The 15,623-nt window shown below is 42.1% G+C and overlaps 1 protein-coding gene across 1 annotated transcript in view; it reads left to right on the top strand.

Moving 5' to 3' along the window:
* The window catches only part of TENM4 (teneurin transmembrane protein 4), a 594,301-nt gene that overhangs the window by 535,134 nt on the left and 43,544 nt on the right, over positions 1 to 15,623 (top strand). Inside the window, exons 23-24 of the mRNA XM_042838225.1 lie at positions 4,323 to 4,555; positions 13,472 to 13,626. Coding sequence (XP_042694159.1) covers positions 4,323 to 4,555; positions 13,472 to 13,626 — 388 coding nt within the window. The remainder of the gene's footprint in view (positions 1 to 4,322; positions 4,556 to 13,471; positions 13,627 to 15,623) is intronic.

Genomic DNA, 15,623 nt, shown 5'->3' with positions numbered 1-15,623 from the left:
ATACCTCACACAGGCAGTAATAAAATCCTCTGTTTGTGAGCTGCAGGGTGCTGAGCACGGAGCCATGGAAACAGCCCCATGGAACAAAAATTCTTGACTTCAGGAATTCAGTTGTTCTTTAGTCACCAGCAAATGCATGTGGCCAGCAGGGCTCAGAGGGGAAGAGGGCAGCTAACACAGAAAGTTTTACAGGGATGGTTTCATGTGCTGAAACAAAGAGATCAGACCCAGAGAAGCACCAGAGTTCTATTCAGATTATCTGTTAGGGGTAACTACTGAACCCCAGTGCAAACTACAACCATACTGTTACCACTGACAGAAGTTGTCCTTTGTAGGAGTTGATAGATGGCCTTGCATTTGAAAAACTGAGATGCAGTTCATCTTGTAACATAATGGTTATAAATGTCAGATGAATCATACCTAAAATTTGTCATTTCTCTCTATTGACATAAAGACAGCCACAGCATCTGCCTCATAGACTTGTGAAGCTCAGTTAGATCAATCCCTGGCTTTGAACAGAAGTCGATGAACTAGAAGATGCAGACTTTATTATAGGTAACCTACTGAAATCAGGGACCATCTCTCTTTTCTCAACTTTGTTTCTTAGAGTCTGATTTCCCATGCTGGAGCAGGAGGTCCCGTCTTCAGGCTCCTCCAAAACACAGGCTCTGTGCCAAGGGAGTAATGACAGCCTGTGCATCTATCATAGCACTGCAGAAACAATCTAGATGAGTGCCACATGTCTGCCTATCCACCTAGTGTTCTTATCACTATGAATCTTGTAAGGTGAGAGCTACCCAGAGAGCATTGGCACTATCCTGCCCTAATAAGCAGAAGAAAAAACAAGTGGACAAGGCAGATGTATGGGGGAGCCTATATGCAGCCCCAACCATTAGGCATCCTTGTGAACTTGAGAGATTTCCACCTGCTATCATATCACATTAAGCATATAGGCAAGCCATATCACCTTCCTTTCGCTTTGGAGTGCAAGGCTTCTGCTTACAAGACTGTCCTAATTCCCAGTGGCTACACCATCATGCTTGCTATTACCCACTAAGAGTCTGGATTCGGTAGGGATCAGCTCACCCCATCCTTTCAACTTGGTTTTGTTGCTTCAGGGAATTAAGCTATCAATACAATGCTCAAAGTTTCTTCTGAAAAAATCTTAATAGGAGGAGGAATGATCTGAATTGGAAATCAGCTCTTTCCCCTCAGCCCATTCCTAGTGATGGCACTCTCAATATGGGGGATAAATACTCTTAAGACTACAAATACTGTAACTGATCGTCTTTTGAATAGTGGAAAATCTTGTCTTTTGTTTTGCTCCTTTATCTAACTGAGCAATGAGAGAGGATGAAAGGAAAAGACAGAAATCTTCTCTGCTTTGCCCCAGGCAGATTTATTTCACTTGTTGCTCAGTTCAGTCCAATTTGCCACTCAGATTTTCCTATTGATTGTGACTTTAAATAAAAAGAAAGGCCATCAAATTCCCAGCTCCAGTGCTCATGCATTATCACAGATGAAGCAAAGCAAGTTGGGAACTTTTACAGCTTTTTTGTTTTGATTTGTTGGTCATTTGTTGCTTTTTTTTTTTTTTCCCCACAGTATTTTTACATTGTGCTTATTCAACATCTCTCATCCTTTGATGAGATTTGAAGGATCTCAGAGTGTTCAACAAAATCTCCAGTGTAGAACACTATGCAATTCATGCGAGGTCAGAATGTGACTCTTTCCCTGTAGTGCAAACTGGCAGCCAGAACCAGTGGGTAAATTCCAGCTAGTTCATTTTTAACAGTCTGTGTTTTAGCATCCCTGCTCCACAGCACTCCATTGAATAAGCCATCTGAGGTAGCCTTCCTACACACAACAGCCCCATGCGTGGAGCAGTGCAGAGGAGACCATAATGAACCTTGCCTGTAAACATAAGTCTAGCTGATAAAGATGACCCAATGCTTCCTAATGCTCACACAGCTGAAAAGACAGTTTCACAGAATCACAGAACCACAGAATTGTAGAAGTTGGAAGGGACCCCTGGAGATCTGCCTGGGCTGATTGCCCACCACCAGCTCAGAAAGCCCAGGGCCCTGTGCAACCTGACCTTGAGCACCTGCAGGGATGGGGCACCCACAGCTCTCTGGGCAGCAGTGCAAGGGCCTCACCACCCTCTGAGTAAACATTTTTTTCCTAACATCCCATCTAAATTTCCCCTCTTTTAGTATAAAGCCATTCCCCCATCCTATTGTTAGAGCATGTAAGTTGAGAAGCTTGACTAGGTAAAGGAGAAGTTGTTTAATTTCATCCATATGCAGATTGCAGGCTGTAAGACTCGGTGAGAACTATCTGTGCTCTCCAGGCAAAGATGATAAAGAACTGCAAAGTGCCATTAAAAATCTCTTCCTCTTGTCCACCTGCTGTGCAAAATAAAGATTACAAGCAACACAAAAGCTGACTGACGTTCAGCTGAGCTTTGTTGGGACAGTCAGTGAACAATGCAAAGCCCTGATCAAAAGAAATGATGGATTCCCATTGGGAACTTCTTCCACCAGGGCTGAGGCCACTTGCTTAGCGTGAGTGACACACAGGTAAATGAAATAACACCCTACCAGCCTGCTGTCATTGGGAGGGAATACTGATGGAGACTCAACTGTCAGGCTGGAGCTGTCTTGAAGGTCAGAGTACTTTATTTAGCAAGAATCAGTGTCATTTGTGGAAATGGAATCTGTTCACATTTAATAAGATAAATCCCAGGGGATGTTCTAGAATAAATCAGAAAGATGCTTTTTTTTTTTCCCAAAGTAGTAAGTAAGTAATTTGAATGAAGAATGTCTTCTTAAACCTGACAATAATCCAGTAATTTTTATGTGCCTGAAGAGGGGTTAATTTACCTAATGTAGAGGTTGAAGGAGAGAGGAAATTTCTTAAAATGAGGGACAGAGTCAACTGTGATTGACACTCAGCTTTCTAACAAGCTTCTCCTGGAACATTCCACAAGAGCATAACTCTGAACTATGGTCTGTACATTTATTAGAAATTCTAGTTAGCTGATCAGTTTGGACATTTTTGAGTTGTTCTGGAGGAAAGGAGAGACATTTTTGTACTTCTTCCAATTACTGTTTGGCCTTTCTTAGAAAGATGGAAACCTGTTTTCAGGCAGCAGGTGCTGCAGGTTTCATCTGTTGGTTTCAGGCTTAGAACAGATGCAGCTCAATACACACTGATAGAAAGCTTTTAAGAAAAGAAAGTCTTGCCAAGCTATAGATAGAATTCTTCAAAAGCAATTTCTTAAAATTGTTTAAATTATTGTGTTTAAATTAATCTGGTTGTTGCTTCTAGCCAATTCCATCAAATACTTTCCATAATGCAGATACTGGTTTATCATAGAATGGCTTGAGTTAGAAGGGACCCCAGAGCTCTTCTAGTTCCAACCCCAGTTGCAGGCAGGGTTGCTGACCACTGGATCAGGCACCAGATCAGGTTGCCCAGGGCCTCATCCAACCTGGTCTCAAGTACCTCTAGAGACATTATCCATTTTTTCAGTCTTGGATTCATTTAATGTTGTGGCCATGGAGCTAAAAATGTTATCCTTACATCTGCTCACTCCATTTTCATAGCCACCCTTTCTTGTTTAACATGGGTATGATGTTCAGATTCCTCATCCCTTCTTCTGGTTCATGTTGTTATTTAGGGCAAAGTATGACTCTTTAAGGGTCATTTGGTTTCTCCCTTCACGGAAGCCCAGTGAATTTGGTGGTGGCAAGTTCCTTACCTCCATAAGGACAGGAAAGGATGCTAGGCTCTTTGCTGAAGTCAGTGGGATTTACATGGAAGAACAAGCCCCAACGGGGTGATCTTCACAATTATATCTTCAAGTGCTTTATGATTAGATCTGCATTTGGGTTTTTGTCCTGGGATTTTCCTTGGGAGGGCAGATACATTTATTTTTTACTTTGTTTTCTAGGTCTAGTGTGCTATACCTTCCCTCCACTGTCTGGCACTGCCCTAGCACCAGTTTCAGGGCTACGTTAAGTAAATTAAGTGATCCCAGGCACTGGAACTCAATCTGTAGTAGTTCCTGGCATGTGTTTGTCTTTGTTCAGCAAGCCTTTTCCTTTTCAGTGCCAGAGAGCACTCCCAGGCACAGCAATTGGTCACAGATTGAGCTTGTTAACACACCTGTACTAAGATTTTCAAATACAGCACTGCTTCCCTTTCCCAGTGTGTCTACCCTGTGCATTTTTATTCTCTAAAGTGCTTACATTGATTGTTGACATAAGGAAGAAAATCATCCCAAAAAATAATAACATCATGCCCTTGTTTTTCAGCCACAGCCCAGCTCATAAGTATTACTTGACCACAGATCCAATCACCGGCTCCATCTACCTCTCTGACACCAACAGCCGACGTATCTACAAAATAAAGTCAACCACCTCAGTGAAAGACATTGTGAAGAATTCAGAGGTCTTGGCTGGAACTGGAGACCAGTGCCTCCCATTTGATGATTCCCGCTGTGGAGATGGAGGCAAAGGCACCGATGCTACCCTTACAAATCCCAGGGGTGAGACTACTTCTTCTCCACAGGCTTTTTATGGAATCTCTCTGAAAGTGGCTTGTTTTGTAATGCTGGAAGAAAGGCCCCAGGATTTTGCAGGCAATTTCAAACCAGTCCTCAAACACATGCTGAGGGCTTGCCTTTGGAAATAAAAGCGTACGTCTTGCTCTCAGCCCACTGTTGAGTGGCTGGGATTAGTTCCAAACCAGAGGTGTGTCGCAATGGGTAAATGTGCAAAGGGCAACAGAATAAAACCACCCATCAATTTTATGCCCACTATAGCTATCCCTCCTCCTTATCAAATAACAGTGGTTGGTCCTTACCAATCTGGGTAAGATTCACTTATGTTCAGTTCACTGAGGCTTTCTTGACATAAAAAATAAGCTCTATAAGTGTTGCTATATATAAAATCCTAACAAGAGTTAAAGACAGCTCAGAGATACATGAAACTCAGGTTTATACGTCAACATTAGGTATCATGGCATCTATCTTGAATGTTATACAGAGGGGGTGCTAATTTTGATGTAGGAAATGGTGTAGTTGAGTATGTCTTCACCTGGCTCATGATTATCTTGCTTATATTTGATAAAAGCACAGTCAAATCAGAATAAAAGCATCACACAGCCTTCATGACTGCTAACTAAATTGTTCAAAACAGGTCTAGCCAAACATATGCAGTCCTATGCATAGCCAAGACTTCAGTCTGGCAATCTCAAGGTAACAAGCCCTGCATATGGAGGATGCCATCCCGCCCAGCTGTCCACAGCTCCTTTGAAAAAAAACACACGCAGAGTGTAAAGAGGGGGTGGAAGATGTTGCTGGTACATATACCCTGTGGTGCTTATGAAGAGAGAAGGACCACTGTGCAGGAATGCTTTTAGAAATGTGGCATTTTTGCCTGCCATGCATCTTCTTGCCCAGATGTTAGGATTGAGGGGAGTTACTTACAGGCTCTTGGCTTGGACATTGGTGTGCTGCGGGTTTCCTTTTCACTCACATCTGGGAGTTGTAGCTCCCTCCTTCTTTACCACATCTATTTCCAAGCCTATCCCAGCAGCCTCTCTGCAAATCTCAGGGGTCCTTTAACAGCTTATTTCACAAAGAGCAGGCAAGAGGAAGGCAGCTGAGCTGTTGTTTCTCTTTCTGGCTGGATTTCTTGGGAAGTTATTTTTCTTGACATAGAGATGACATTATTGTTACTAACTCCAAAAAAACAAAGTGATTTAGTGACCTTTTGTATCATCTGTACTTGTGATACTTTTTGTTACATTTGGGCTAGCTATTTCCTGGCAGGATGCAGAAGAAATTGCCTTGGTAGATCTTCTCTGTGTCAAAGAGCACGGTAGGCCAAATTGCTCCCCCAGGAATATTGAAAGGGCCCAGAATGGATTTCAGGCACTCCAAACTCCCATGAAGTGACTGTTACACTGAGATGAAGTATCGTCAGAGGCATAGAAAGGGAACTACCTGCAAGCAGGTTGAGAAGTAGAAATTGTCTCACTGAAATGAGTGAAAAGAAAATTTGGTGACTTGGGCACAGAGATTCAGACAGTCTGATAGATGAGTCACGAGATCAAGGAATCCAGAGATCTGTAATACCATTTTCTGCACCACTTTGTTGTTCAATCAGTGCAAAAGAAAACAACTTTTGTTGGACCTCCATTCTCCCTTGTACAAGATAAGAGGAATATTATTCATCTCCCTGCATTGGTGGAGGTGGCATGGTTTAGCTGAATTATGTTTCTGAATTCACTGTGGGAAACAAAGCTGTGGAGTTCAAAGCTTTCAGCACTGAAATCCTTCTTGCTGGCAATTCAGGCTCTCTGGAGGCTGTTCTTCCACCTCAATCACACAGTGGCAGAATGCATGCATTCGTTCCTCATTGCTCTGAAATTTCATGGAACAGAAGTAAATTGAGAGTGAAAGAGGAAATGACATGAAGCAAAATGACAACAAGAAAATAATCATCCAGAGAGTCCACACCTCCAATGGAAAGTTTGCAAACACTGTTCTCTGATCTGGTTCTAGCCCAAGTTTGCAACGCCTGCTGAGACAAATAGCCTTGGCAGGTGTGACTCACTTCCCATTCACCTCAATAAATGATTAACAGTGAAAACTTGAACTGACAATGTAATGTCAGCATTGTTTGTACCTTCACTGCAGTGCATCCTAGCAGAAACACTGGCAAGTTCTCTTCCTTGGCATGAAGGTATTGCATATTAGTTTGAAATAGCAGTGATTTCTTGTACAATAGCCAGTAGTCCTCAGGTTACCCTCTGCTCCCCTCTCTTGGCAAGGGAAGTGAAAGACCAGAGTACATCACAAAATGATTCTGTAGCTATAGAAATATCTCCTGGCTAGGGCTGGACGTGGAGAGTTTACCTCTTTAAGGATCACCTGTCCTCATGAGACTTTTTAAGGCTAAAGTTAATTTTTAACTGAAGATAATTACTATGTATTTTGTGGACATCTTTTCAGCTTGTTCAAAAGTTGTAAGGAAACAAGGTCTTGCCTTCTATTTCACGATTTTAATTAAGTAGCTTTTAATTAGCTGGCATTTGCAGCTTGCTGGAAAATACTGAAAGAATAGAATCCTACCAGATGAAAAACTGTAATTCATAAAAACTGATGGATCAGTCATGGAGTAACAAATTCATAGAACTGAATCACAGAACCATTTGAGCTAGAAGGAAGCATTAAAGGTCATCTAGTCCAGCTCTGCTGGACACCCACAGCTCCATCAGGTGCTCAAAGCCCTTGTCCAGACTCACCTTGAATGTCCACAGGGATGGGGCACCTATCACCTCTTTGGGTCTTGTGGATCTACCTTTAACCTCTTGGACCAGTCAAGCATCAGCTCTGCGTAGGTCTTCTGGCTCTTCTGTAAGGGGAAACAAACTTTTTGCAAAAAAAGAACACTTCTCTATACCATGGCTAAAGAATTTCTGGAAATTAATAGCACAGGTAGATAAACAGGAGAGGTAGCCTGACAGATGAAACAGTGGTGGCAGTTGTTTATTCAGGGTATTTGTCATAGCTTATACTCCCAGTTATTTGAACAGGTTGCCCGGCGAGGCTGTAGACGTCCCCTGCCTGGAAGCATTCAGCAGAGGGGTTGGAACTAGATGATCTTAAAGGTCTCTTCCAACCCAAACCAATCCATAATTCTGTGATTTGCCATGGAGCCCACTAGCCCTTTCACATGCTAGTGGATTTCAATATATCCTTGCAAATTCAAGTGTTACCACTTTCTAATTATCATCTGCTAATAACAATTGTCTTCTACAAGCAATCTAAAGAAAAATTAAAACTCCAGCTTGTCAGAGCATTTGTTTTCATCTGAGTACTCGCCAGTGGTTCTCCTTGAGAAAAATGTGGCAGAGAAATTACCAAGGAGCTTGCAATTAAGAGAGATTGCCATGACAAGTCTGACACGGTTGGAAGATGGTTTCAGAAGGGACAGAGCTGGGGGTGGGGATCTCATTCATTTAGCACGGCAAAAACAATGCAAAATGAAGTAATTAATTTGGGACAGATTGCTTCCTTCACTGTGTCCTGCTGAATGTGTAAACAAAATCTCAGCTGTTCGCTAAGCGTTCTTGAGTTTGACAGAATTAGAAGAAACTGAGCCCTCCACAATCTGTTCCGATTTTGTCAAATAGGAATAAAATGAACATTTCAAAGAAAACCAGAGGCTTATTGAACAAAATGCCATCTCTTAATTTGACCAGAAAAGACACACAGGGAAAGGGGCAACAGCAGAGTTACGCTGCCCTTCTAAGAAGCCAGACTCTAATCAGGGACCTTCTAAAGAAGCTGCACCTGGACCCGTGCTTCGATGCCTCCAGCAATTTTTTGACAAATCTCCCTGGACACCTATCTTATTCCCCAGAGGAAGTCTTGTGCTACTAATTTCTAGAACTTGTTTAGCCACAGTATGGAGAAGTGTTCTTTTTTGCAACTAGAGCAGTGTTTTCTGTTCTTTCTGCCTTTCCTCATCCATTCCTATCTTTTAGCTCCTTTCTTGACCACTGCGGAGCACCAAGCTGATCTTTGCAAAAAACTTCTCACAAAATCCAAAATCTTTACTCCTCTGTGCTATTTTTCAGCTTGTCACTGTGTATGGGTAGTTAGACTTACTCCTTCCCCTGTGAACTCCTCTGTACTTATTGACATTGATTTTCATCTGCCATTTTATCACACGGTCGTTCAGCATCAAGCCTGACAAGAAGACTTCAAATTTATATTCCTTTAGCACCTTTCTTTTTTTTTTTTTCACTTAGAAGGGTTCTCCCCGCCCTTTTTTTTCCCCCTAAGTAGAGCTGGAAGTGCAATGCAGTCACTTTTAGTGGTTCATTTTTAGAACAGCCTCCCTGTGTTCCAGCAGCTATTTGCAGTGGGACGTTGTGTCGTCACCTCTTCACACTGCAAGGTCCTGGCATTTCAAGGAAATGTCATCACGTCACAACTTTCCATCAGCACAACTCGCTGGTGTGATACACGTGGTGTTCCAAGCCTTGGTGTCTTATGGGTTGTCTGGCTATCCAAGAGGAATCATAGAATCATTAAGTAGAACCATTAAGCTTGGAAGATGCTTCAACATCATCTCATCCAACTGCCCACCTACCGCCAATATTGCCCGCCGAACCAATGTGATTTCCTAACGTACGTATTTCATAACTTGAAGATCGAAATGTGGGTCTGCAACACCACCTGGTTTGTGGCAGCAGATGTTTTCTCTTAGTAACTGTGAGACTGAACGTCAAGCTGTATGCTGCAAATCTTCAATTCCCCTTATGTTACTATGGAAACTTGAGAGGAGCCTTCTGTCAAAGCGACCCAAGGCCTTTGGCTTTTCATGTGTAACATGTGAATTACCCATTCTCTGTACCAATAACCAACACTGGAACTGTGCCATAATCAGAAAGGAGACAGAAATTCCTATCAAAAGATGTGGTCTGACCTCTCCAATCTATTGCAAGGAAACCATGCTTCTTTCTCTTTGCAAGTCTAAAGACTTGTCTGTGGGAGAGCCAGGCTCTCCTTTGGAATTAGAATCAATCATAGAATCGTACAATGTGTTGGGTTGGAAGGAACTTTAAAGATCATCCTGCTCCAATCTGTGTTGTGGGCTGGTTGCTACTCACCAGATCAGGCTGCCATGGTCCCATCCAACCTGGCCTTGAGCATTCCAGGGCTGGGGGATTAGACTGAATTCTGAGACAACCAGCTGAACTCGGGAAGGGACTGGAGTAGTTGCCATGAGAGGGGGATGTGGAGACAGAAATCAGGCCTTAGACAGATTGAAAACTTTGTTACCCTGCAGAAGGTCCTAGGAAATGTAAGGTAATTGAGATTGCTTGGTTTCTGTGAAGGAGGGATAAGCAGAGAAGTGCTCTGTGATAAGAGTGCATGCACCTGCCATGGCTCCCGAGCAGGATGATAAGTGGTAACTTTACCATCCCACTTCAACTTATTCGGGTGTGCAAGCTCTTTGTCTAAGCTGGACTGCAGAATGAAGTTGTGCTGTATCGACTGATCAGAGCGGCTCCCGAGCCAAGGTGCACACAGGTTGTTATTGCTGTAACTGGTTAATCAGAACAGCCATCGGAGCTCGGCACTGAGCGCTGGGAGCCGCTGTCAGCACACACTGCTGATAAGTTCAATCCAATCCACATGGAACTCGCTAGGAGAGAAAATTCTGCCTCATTTAAAATCACATTATCCAGCCTGCCACCCTTCGCTGCCTTTTGACCTGTCATGCAGAGTAACGGACAGGCACCCTGAGAAGTGCTGGCTGTGAACCTAGGAAGGTTTCCCACTTCCCTTGTGCTTAACAGAAGACAATGAAGAGCAACTAAGTGCTCCTCTGTAAAAGCTGGTCTACTACATTGCTTAAAGTGCTCGATTATATTGCTGGTTGTCAAACAAACACCACCAAACATTAAAGAAGTTGCCATACGGTGGGCAAAATAATTAGAGGAGCGATAACCTTTGGCAGCAGATGCCAGTGACAAGTGACATGTGCCAGCATCCTGGATGGGTTGCTGAGCAGCGTGTCACCTAGGGCACGATGTTGACAGATGTCTTGACAGGTAAAGACAACATCCTTCAAGCCATGGATGCAAGTGAATATTGATGCTTATCCCTCTAGATCTCCCTGCAGCTTTTGACAAAGTGCTAAGATACAACTGATGCTTTGAGGCATCTCAGCTGTTCAGCTGCAGGGAGGTGTTCAAGGCCAGGCTGGATGAGGCAACCTGATTTTAGTGGCAATTCTGCCCGCTGCAGGGGCTCAAACTAGATAGTCTTTTAGACCCCTTCCAACCCAAACCGTTCTATAACTCTATGATACTGCACAGCAGGAATAAGTGGCCACCATTGCCATGGCTTCTCCTGTAGCTTTAAGTTGTGCAAAAAGTTCTTGCTACTCTTCTTTGAGTGTCTTGTTTCATGGTCCTGTTGAGATTAGCTCTATCTTGGCTTAAGTTAAACACAGGTATTGGAGTGTAGGACTAGAAGCAATCTCTTGGGTCATTTAGTCTTGTCATCCATTATCTCAGAAATCCTGTCATATAATCCCCTCCAAAATTAATGAACTTGATCTTAAAAGAAGCAAGAAGTAATTTTTTTTCCTTATCACCCTAGAGGCTGTTCTGAAATCTCACTGCTCTGTTGGTCAGATATCCAATCCAGGTCAAAGTGATGCCCTTCAGGCACGGAGATGCTGCGAAGGATCAAGGAAAATGCAGTTTTTACCTCCCAGCAAAAATACACAGCTCCCATTCAGCTCAGTGGTCTGCAACATTGGTGTTTTGACTCCTAACTGACTTTGACTCAACAGGTTGCAGTTTTATTTCAATTTTTCTTTTGCCTCAGCTAAATGGAAAAGTTTGTTCTTTCCTCAAACAATGAGGTTTTCTTGCCATTACTTCCAGGCTAGATTATCTTCTGTGTCATTTCATTTCCTCTGTAGATTTCTGTAGGACCAAATATGATACATTTTTCCACTTATCATCCACCTCCATGGCTCCCAGCCCATACAATAGTTACAATGCTGGCTGAAGGCCATGATTTTAATTTCCAAAGCAATCAGGGGATTAGTCCCTGCTGCATGAAGGGCAAAAACTTTTAATCTGTGAACTGCTGCATGTGTACTTTGCAGCATACCTCACAGTGGATGGAAGTCTGAGGGTAAATGTTTCAAGCAAGGAGATCTGGCTGTAAAACAGCATTTTGGAGAAACACAAGATCTCATCGCTTCTCAAAACTTTTCTCAAGTCTTTCTATCTTGAACAGATTTTCCATCATATCTATCACCATGATGACAGCCAAAAAAACATCATAGAGAGGGCTCACGTCACTAACTTCATCTGTCTGCAGACAAATGTTTCCTGTGAAAATCATAGGAGCATAAAGGTTGGGAAAGACCACTAAGTTCATCTAGTCCAGCCATCAACCATCACCACCGTGCCCACTAAACCGTGTCCCCTGTTTGAAATATTTGACATATTTGCTGTACTCTCCTCTTATAGTGAGTAGGAAGGAAAAGGTGCTTCTAGAAGGATTTGTGTAATCACTCATGTATATCTGCTTTAGGGCAATATACATTGCACCCTAGAAATAGGTATTTCTCTCTGCTGATTGAAATAGCTGCAGATACTTGCTTGTATGCAGAATGCATTGTTGACTTTTTGCCAAGTGACTGCCACTCTGCTAGCGAAAGAAACCAAGCAGAAGGATCCTGATATTCATATATTCATATATTCCAAGCAGAATTTTCACGTGGATAGGAAAGGACATTTCAGGCTTCTACATTCTTCTACTTTACTGTTCCTTTACATTCTTTGAGTGTCTGGAGATACTCAAATATTACGCCACGCAGCATTCTGCAACCATGGGATAGATGAGATGAGCGACTCCATTAGTATCCATGGAGTTATTTTTAATTTATGCTGGCATAAAAGAGAGGTGAATGGGGCCCTTAACTTCTTATTCCTGCTTTCATCATGAATACTCTCCATGACCTTGTGAAAATTGCTTTATCTCTTATTTTCCTGATACGTAAAATTAAGATGATCACACTCACAGACTGCTATGAGGTCTAATTAGTAAGTGTAAAGCACCATGAAATCCTCTGATGAAAGATGCAGAGTATGGCTAGCCTGGGATAAAGAGGATTAAAGGAGGTTTTGCTAACATAACAAGTACTTGAGAAATGACACCTAAGGGGAAGGGAAATAGCACATATCTGTAGGGAAGGAAACAAGAGTCAGCAGTCTGTAACAGTTGTTGACAGATTTCAAATCCAGTGATTGGGAGCATGTCAGCAGAGGGGGGTTTGAACAGTGATACAAATCACCTAGCCATATTCAGAAACAGGTGAGTTACTGTAGATTGGTGGGATTGTTCCAGTAGAAACCCTTCCACACTTACTCCTCTGGCATTTGACCTGATGAGTCTTTCGTAGGTGTTCTCATCACTGTCTCTGAAGCCATTCACCAGAGTAACATTTTCACATGCATGGCTTAATAGTCATACTACGAGCAAGGCATCGTGTTTCTGAACGCATAACTATGTGTCAGACATAACTATGTTTCAGACACATAACTATTAGAAAATCTGTTCTTTTTAGGGGTTTGCTGGATGCCATGCCCTGTTCCATGTTTTCTGGGGATTTCTAAGTTGCTTTATGGGCTAGTAATGTTCAGAAGTGCCTTCAGTGTAATGGTACTGTTCCAGAGCTCCCAGTATCCAGAACTCCTGTGTGTCCAACTCATCCTTTTTGAATGCCAGAAAATATATTGTTCCCAATCAAACTGCAGTGTTACTTTTTCAAGGGTCAGACCAGACACTATCACATTCATCACGTCTTTTCAGGTTGCTGTTCCTTTCTGACTGACTGACTTTTTACTTCCCTAGGCATCACCGTGGACAAGTTTGGACTTATTTACTTTGTAGATGGCACTATGATCAGGAGGATCGATCAGAATGGGATCATCTCAACAGTGTTGGGTTCCAATGACTTGACATCTGCTCGGCCTCTCAGCTGTGACTCTGTCATGGATATTTCTCAGGTAAGACAGCCTTTGGTTTTCTGCCAGATAGAATCCTATGCTTTCACCTTGTCTGCCTGTCTGTGTGCCTCCACAGGTTTGACAAAGAGATGTTGGGTGAATAACATCCTTACGTATTTTGTACTATGAAAATGCCTAGGTCAAAAAGGAAGATCCTATAAAGACTGAAGGGGAGACCTAACTGCTGAACTCAGAGAATTTCTGGAGAGAGAGAGATTTTAAGACTTCGTTCATAGCTTCCAACCAGCTGTGAGACACAGATTCCTGGGAAAGCAAGTTTCATTAGGCTAACTTCTCAAGGAACTAGTTATTTTAAATTAAAAAGCACTCCTTTTAGTGGGGATATGCCTTGCTCTGTTATAAGAGCATAACAAACCATTGTTTTCTACATTACTTCCTCCCATTCTGATTCAGCCCAGAACAATTTTAGGCCTGAATCAAATTAACATCTAGGAAATAGTGATCAGAGACTATGGTGCCAAAATTAGCAACAGCAGGAAAACAAGAATCTTGAATTGCATCAGATTGCAAATTGGTTGCAGCTACCATCATGCTGGGCTTTTTAGTCCTGCTGCTTAAAGGTGGAGGGGAAAAGAGGAAGAGAGAAAAAGAAATCTCAGTTTGATGATTGCTTTATATAATGCAGAAGAGAAGTCTGTTATGGCCCAGCACTCAGTTCTGCGGAGCACTGGCCAACCTGTCAAATTGCGCCAGTTTAGAGATGCCGTCCTTTGAAAGCTTTAAGCCACTGGTGGTTTGCCTGGCTAGAGGAATGTTGCCCTCTCTTATGAAAATACAGATCATAGCTGGAGGGCTAAGTACTGTTATTCAGCCACAATAGATGTCAATGGGGTTTCCTTTTTGTAGCTACCTAGATAATTTCCGTGCTCCCATATGGAATCTGTTCTTCTTGTTTTTCCTTCTAATTTGAAAAGGTTATTCTTGCTTCTTTGCAACTGTTTCCCACCGTCCACAATTTATGAACAAGCTGAAGTTATGAGTTTAAAAGCTCTGGTGCCTTCTACAGGAATAAATTTTGATGGTTAAAGGCCATTTTGTAGTGTGTTTCTCATCTTGCAGGCATGTTTTTTTTTCTTTATCTGAATTTCAGGGGCAGTTACTACAAGACCACTGTGGATTCAAGTTTTAAAAATTATTTCTGGGCAAGTTGTGTGGTTTATGTGCCTACCAATGTCATATTTAAACATTTCTAAGATGAACTAAAATGTATCATCGAAAGCCTCTTTCTTCTGTCATAAAGTGACGGGAGCCATTCTTAAATAAACCTGTACTGGAATGGACAGATTAACCAGTCGTGTTCTGGACAAATGTATCAAACACAAGATCAATAAAGGAAAAATAAACAAATAATAATAAAAAAAAATCAACAGGACACAAAACCTTGTCTAGGAATTGCTTTTCATCATTTGCAGTAACTACAGGGGTCTTCTCTGTCAGGTTCCTGAGGCTGTTCTCAGAACTAGAAACAGAGACCTTCTAGTACTCACTCACTCATGATGTTACCAGCCTCTGTAACTGTGGATTATCAGTATTGTATAAGATGTGTCACTTGAAGCCATTCTTCCATTTTGTTTGAAAGGAAAAAAAAAAGTAAAAAGCACTGTAAAGACGCAAGTATTCCATTCTACAAAGCACAATAACCCTAATTTCAAAGTGATTTGCTGTTTTGCATTTTTGCGGCACCAAGCACAAAATAGGTGGTTATAACTTGGATGTACACATGCTGACACAGCTGCCAGTTTTCTGTCACTTACCCAGAGGAGATGGACCATTTGTCTGGAGAATTGTTTAGTAAAAGGATCATTGTTTTGTTTGACTGATTGATTTTACGATACTTAGCCAACAAAATTCCCAGTCTCAGTTCTCTCTGCTCTCAGATCCAAACTCTGTCAATCCAAAGACTGTCATCATATGAAGTAGTAGCAAACAGTTGTGCTTATTTTACCGTTTCTCCCTTTAATCCATGTTGAAACATC

This window comes from Centrocercus urophasianus, unplaced genomic scaffold (genome assembly GCF_019232065.1).
Source record: "Centrocercus urophasianus isolate 14NV4802_14NV808 unplaced genomic scaffold, USGS_Curo_1.0 seq_74, whole genome shotgun sequence".
NCBI classification, from domain to species: Eukaryota; Metazoa; Chordata; class Aves; order Galliformes; family Phasianidae; genus Centrocercus; species Centrocercus urophasianus.
Note: the sequence above shows the minus strand (reverse complement) of the source record. Positions and strands in the feature narration are given on the sequence as shown.